At 34.2% G+C, this 5,858-nt stretch overlaps 1 protein-coding gene across 1 annotated transcript in view; it reads left to right on the top strand.

Moving 5' to 3' along the window:
• EAH_00043190 (hypothetical protein, conserved) overlaps nucleotides 1–5,729 on the top strand; it is a gene marked incomplete at both ends in the record, with an annotated part of 8,271 nt that extends 2,542 nt beyond the window's left edge. Inside the window, 9 exons of the mRNA XM_013394993.1 lie at nucleotides 755–876; nucleotides 1,493–1,895; nucleotides 2,329–2,544; nucleotides 3,135–3,233; nucleotides 3,691–3,777; nucleotides 3,999–4,132; nucleotides 4,534–4,672; nucleotides 5,050–5,136; nucleotides 5,526–5,729. Coding sequence (XP_013250447.1) covers nucleotides 755–876; nucleotides 1,493–1,895; nucleotides 2,329–2,544; nucleotides 3,135–3,233; nucleotides 3,691–3,777; nucleotides 3,999–4,132; nucleotides 4,534–4,672; nucleotides 5,050–5,136; nucleotides 5,526–5,729 — 1,491 coding nt within the window. The remainder of the gene's footprint in view (nucleotides 1–754; nucleotides 877–1,492; nucleotides 1,896–2,328; nucleotides 2,545–3,134; nucleotides 3,234–3,690; nucleotides 3,778–3,998; nucleotides 4,133–4,533; nucleotides 4,673–5,049; nucleotides 5,137–5,525) is intronic.
• Nucleotides 5,730–5,858: the final 129 nt, after the last annotated feature.

The raw sequence follows: 5,858 nt of genomic DNA on the forward strand, positions 1-5,858 counted from the left end.
ATATGAATATATACATGTATATGCATGTATGTATGTATGTATGTATGTATGTATGTATGCATGCATGTATGTATACTTTAGATAGATGCATATACACCTCAGATATAAAAATATATACCTCAGATATATATGAATATATTCATTTCATATAGATGCCTATACACCCCAAATAGACTAAGTATATACCCTAGCTAGTTGCACATACACTCCAGATAGATGCATATACACCTCAGATTGATACATTTATATATTTTATTTTAGAGATATATATGCATAAATACTGCAGGTAGATAGGTGCCTATACACCGCAGCTATTTATATATATTTTTCAAAGAGTTGTATTAATACTGTAGATAGATGCATGTACACCCCAATATTATCTCTGTTAGTTTTTTATCTGTCTTCTCTTTTTCATTGAATTTAAATAATTTATATTATTATTATTATTATTATTATTATTATTATTATTATTTATATTTATATATATATATATATATTTTTTTTGGTTATGTTTGTACATGTTGATTTTCTGTTTTAACATTAATTAATTTTTTCGTTCTGTTCCCCGATATCTTCTGTTAATTAATTTAATTAAATTATATAAATTGAATTATTAATTTAATCTTTAAATAGATTTCAGAAGAAAGTATCTGTACCTCTTCAGCTATTTGTCTTGATGCATTTCTATTAGTTAGTTGCATGAGTAAATATAATATAATTAAATTGTTTTAACTCTTTTTTGATCTGCAAACAGATTTTAAAAGAAACTCTCTCTATCGATGATACACGCGAACCGACACGAAGTGAGAGACAGCGCATGGAGAATATGAACGGCGAAGAAAAAAGAAAATTCTGGGCAGCTAGAGTCCGCAGAAGGTATCATGCTGCTGCTGCTGCTGCTGCTGTTGCTGATGCTGCTGCTGCTGATGCTGCTGCTGCTGCTGCTGATGCTGCTGCTGCTGGTGTTGCTGCTGATGCTGATGCTGGTGTTGCTGCTGCTGCTGTTGCTGCTGATGCTGATGCTGGCGTTGCTGCTGATGCTGGTGTTGTTGTTGCTGATGCTGCTGCTGCTTTTGCTGTTGTTGGTGCTGCTGCTGTTGCTGCTGCTGGTGTTGCTGTTGCTGCTGCCACTGCTCCTGCTGCTTAAACTCAGGGGTATCTGCATACATGCAACTGCCTGCATGCAGTTGGATGGATAGCGTATATATATAATCATATATATATATATCTATATATAATGCATATTATATGTATATACTTTATATATGTATATACATTATGTGTGTATATAAGTGTAAATATATATATATATATATATATGTATATATTTATGTATATATATATGCATTTTTAATAAATATTATATATATACACATAAATATATATATAAATATAAATGTATCTACACACATAAATATATATAAATACATATAAACATCTATATATAAATATATATATATAAATATATATTTATTTATTTATATGTTCGCAGGTTGCAGCAGAATTTGCGCAATGTGAGTCGAATGGCGAAGTCAATTTGTCCGCAGCCGCTGCACTACAACATCGTAGTAAACCACTCAAATCACCCTTGGCGTATAGCTGAGCAGCAGCAGCAAGAAGCAGCAGCAGCAGCAGCAGCAGCAGCAGCAGCAGCAGCAGGAGAGGGAGGAGAGGGTGGTGCAGCAAAAGGAAAAGGAGGGAAGGGTAAACACAGCAGCAGCAGCAGCAGCAGCAGCAACAGCAGCAACAAGAAACCGCATGCAGATAAAACCTCAAAAAAGAATAAACCTTTACCTCAAAAGAAAGCAGATATCATCAAACAAAAAAATGTCGCAGCAAAACAACAAAAAACTAACGACGTAGATGCTGAGAGAGCACAAAACCTTGAGAATCTGGTTTGTAACACTCATTATTTATTTATTTATTTATTTATTTATTTATTTATTTATTTGTTTGTTTGTTTGTCTTTGTTCATTTTATCTATTTTTTTGTTTGTCTGCTTCTTTATGTATTCATTTACTTATTTATTGTCTTTTATTTATTTATTATTTGCTTCTCTGTTTATATGCATATATATATATATATATTTATTTATTTATATTTATATTTATATATCATCTATTTATTTATCTAATTTATTTTATTTATTTATTTATACAATGCCGGCGTGTGATGTGTTCTTTGTTTCACCTCCCCGTATTATTAATTTAATAAAATTAGTCGATTGATTAATTAAATTAATTAAATTAAATTAATTAATTAATTAAATTAATAAATTAATAAAATGAATATAAATTTGTTTTGTGTTTGTTTTGAATTTGCGTTTAGCTGTTGGCGTTGTGCGCGGAGAAGAGCGGCAGCAGCAGCAGCAGCAGCAGCAGCAGCAGCAGCAGCAGTAATAATAATAAGGTTCGATTAGAATCTTGTTTTGTTTTCCGAGGGCATACATATTTTCTTTCTCTGTCAGCATTAAAAGAAATAATAATTGAAGCACTAGTAGGCGTTAGTAGACGCATGGATTTGCTATTAGGCTTACCTGCAGTTGTCAGTACACTCAAAACTAAACAAAGACAGAAAGACTTCTCTATGACTGTTCTTCTACTTGTTCATTCGGCATTCAAAGAATTCAATAAAGATAAATGCTGCACCAAGTAAATCATCAACAACTTCTGCTTCCTGCTGATGCTGCTTGTGCTTGTGCTGCTCTTGCTTGTGCTGCTGCTGTTATTGCTGCTGCTGTTATTGCTGCTGCTGTTATTGCTGCTGCTGTTATTGCTGCTGATACTGCTAGTTCTGCTGCTGCTCTTGCTACTGCTGTTGCTGCTGCTAGTCCTGCAGCTGCTCTTACTGCTACTGCTGCTATTACTACAATATACATATTATATATAATATATATAATGTATAATGATTTATTTGTTTATTTATTTGTTTATTTATTTGTTTGTTTGTTTATTTATTTGTTTGTCAGGGAGAGTTTCATAGAAGTCCGGCGATTGCTATGTTTGATATTTCGCCTGAACGTCGAAATTAGCCGATTGTTTTTAGATTATTTATCGGGGACTGATGTCGAGTTAATTCAAAGAAGTTTATTGTCTTTAGGCTTCACTTCATCTGCTGCTCTGCTGTTTAATCAGTGGGTCAAGGTGCAGCAGCAGCTGCAGCAGCAAACTCTCGAAGACGCAGATGATATTCATCCAAATAAACATTCAGCAGACAAACATAAAAAAACGCAGGTAATATACACACACAACAACTATCAAATACCTAGCTAGCTAGCTAGCTAGCTAGCCAGTTAGCTAGCTAGCTAGCTAGCTAGCTAACTAGATAGATAGATAGATAGATAGCTACCTGGCTAGCTAGCTAGCTATAGCTGCACGTGTCTACCTAGCTAGGCGTAGCTACTACATGCTGATGTGTAGCTAGCTGGGTATCGATACGCCTAGCTAGCTGTATAGCTGTACGTCTTTTAGCTAGCTATATCTGTAGCTAGCTAGGTAGCTAGCTAGATAGCTAGCTAGCTGTATGGGTTGCTTTCAAGGTTCTCTCTGTGAGCTACCATATCGCTGTCTCCTCGCTTTCTCTAGTTCTTATTTATTTGTTTATTTGTTTATTTGTTTATTTGTTTATTTGTTTATTTGTTTATATATTTATTTTTGTTTATTTTTGTTTATTTGTGTTTATTTTATTTAGAAGGGGAAGACAAACATTTCAGAGAATCTGATGAAGCACAAAGTAGAGAGCGCCAGCGAATATGAATTTGCATTCAAACCAGGACAGGTCAGCAGCAACAACAACAGCAGCAACAACAACAGCAACGGCAGCAGCAGCAGCAGCAACCGTAGCAGCAGCAGCAGCAGCAACAGCAGCAGCAGCACCAATTTTGCTTTATTTTTTGTGCTTTTTTTTTCCTTCGCATTTCATTTAGATAAAATTAACGAGATAAAAATACTCTAATAGAATAAATTAATTTTATTTAGTTTATTTAATTTGTTTTTCAGGAAGCTGTGTTACAATTGCATTACATGGGCAGCGACTTTGAACGCTCAACCCGACCTCCTTCTGTCTCAGCCGATAATCGCGTTTTATTTGCACCCGACCTTTGGCAGTCTCGTTTGTTTGATGCTGTTGATGCGTAAGAGGTTAATTCATTTAATTAATTTAATTTATTTAATTAATTTAATTAGTTTAATTAATTTAATTAGTTTAATTTATTTAATTTATTTAATTAATTTAATTAATTAATTTGAGGAAATTCTATATCTTTTATGCTAATTAACTGTCTATTTCGGTTCTAATTCATTCGCACTTGCTTAGTATTACTTTTTATCTATTATTATTATTATTATTATTAGTTTTTATAAACTTAATTAATCAATTGATGCTTATTAACATTAATTAATTTAATTAATCAATTAATTAGTTAGTTAAATAATTAAATAATTAATTAAATTAAATAATTAATTAATTAATTAATTAATTAATTAAATTAAATAATTAATTAATTAATTAATTTATTTATTTATTTATTTACAGGTACGCGTCTGTGTTTGTATCGGCGCCCACTGCAAGCGGGAAGACGTACGTTTGTTTTTATGCGATGGAGTTGGTCTTGAGAGATTCCGACGAAGGCTGCGTTGTTTATGTCTGTCCTAATAAAGCTCTAGCGCAGCAGGTTAGACGTAGACTTATGCTGCTGCTGCTGCTGATTCTGCTGATGATGCTGATGCTGCTGTTGATGCTGATGCTGTTGATGCTGCTGCTGCTGTTGATGCTGTTGATACTGATGCTGCTGATGCTGCTGATGCTGATGCTGGTGGTGGTGGTGGTGGTGGTGCTGCTGCTGCTGCTGATGCTGCTGCTCTGTTGCTGCTGCTCTCTAAAACATAAAACTCTTTCACATATTTCTGCTGAATGCGGGTGCGTCGTCGTCTCCTGTTGTTTTCTGTTTGTTTTGTTCATTTTGCTTATTTATTTTATTTATATTATTTATTTTTACATTATATTATTTATTTAATTTATTTTATTTAATTTGTTTTACTTATTTTTCAGGTGTACGCTGAGATCTACGGTCGCTTCAGCACAAAAACATATCCAGTAAATTGCAAGAAGATATTGTCAGCCCACGTACTGCAGGGTGTATGCACACCTAAAGCACTTGATGCGCAGGTCTGTTGCTGCTCCTGCTGCTGTTGCTGCTGTTGCCGCTGTTGCTGCTGTTGCTGTTGCTGTTGCTGCTGCTGGTGTTGCTGTTGCTCCTGTTGTGCTTGTTGCTTTTGTTTTTTTTGTGATGCTCCTGTTGTTGTTTTGCTGCTGCTGTTCTTGCATTGCTGCTGCTGCTGCTGCTTCTGCTTCTGCTGCTGCTGTGTTCCTGCTGCTGCTTCTGTTGTGCTGGTGCTGTTTGTTAGCTCCTGCTATCGTTATGCTTTTGTTTTTGCTCCTGCTGCTGCTGCTGCTGCTGCTGCTGCTGCTGCAGGATAGCTATAGTTTTTTTCGAGTGTATGTGTGTGTGTGATGCATGCATTTAGGTTTTCGTCACGGTGCCGTACTTCTTAGAGTTATTACTTTTATCTGGTGAAGAAAAACATCGCGAGTTTTGCTCCAATATAAAATATGTTGTCTTAGATGAAGTGCATTGCATTGGCGATGTTGAAGAAGGCCCGAGAATAGAAAGAATATTTCAACTGCTTCCTTGTCCTTTCCTTGCTATGTCTGCAACAGTATGTCTTTAGATTAATTAATTAATTAATTAATTAATTATTATATTAATTAATTAGTTTATTAATTATTTTAGTAATTTATTTATTTATTTCTTCATTTGGTTATTTATGTTTATTAGCAAATCATTTGATTAACTATTT

This window comes from Eimeria acervulina, genomic scaffold (genome assembly GCF_000499425.1).
Source record: "Eimeria acervulina Houghton genomic scaffold, Eah_scaff572, whole genome shotgun sequence".
Lineage (NCBI taxonomy): Eukaryota > Apicomplexa > Conoidasida > Eucoccidiorida > Eimeriidae > Eimeria > Eimeria acervulina.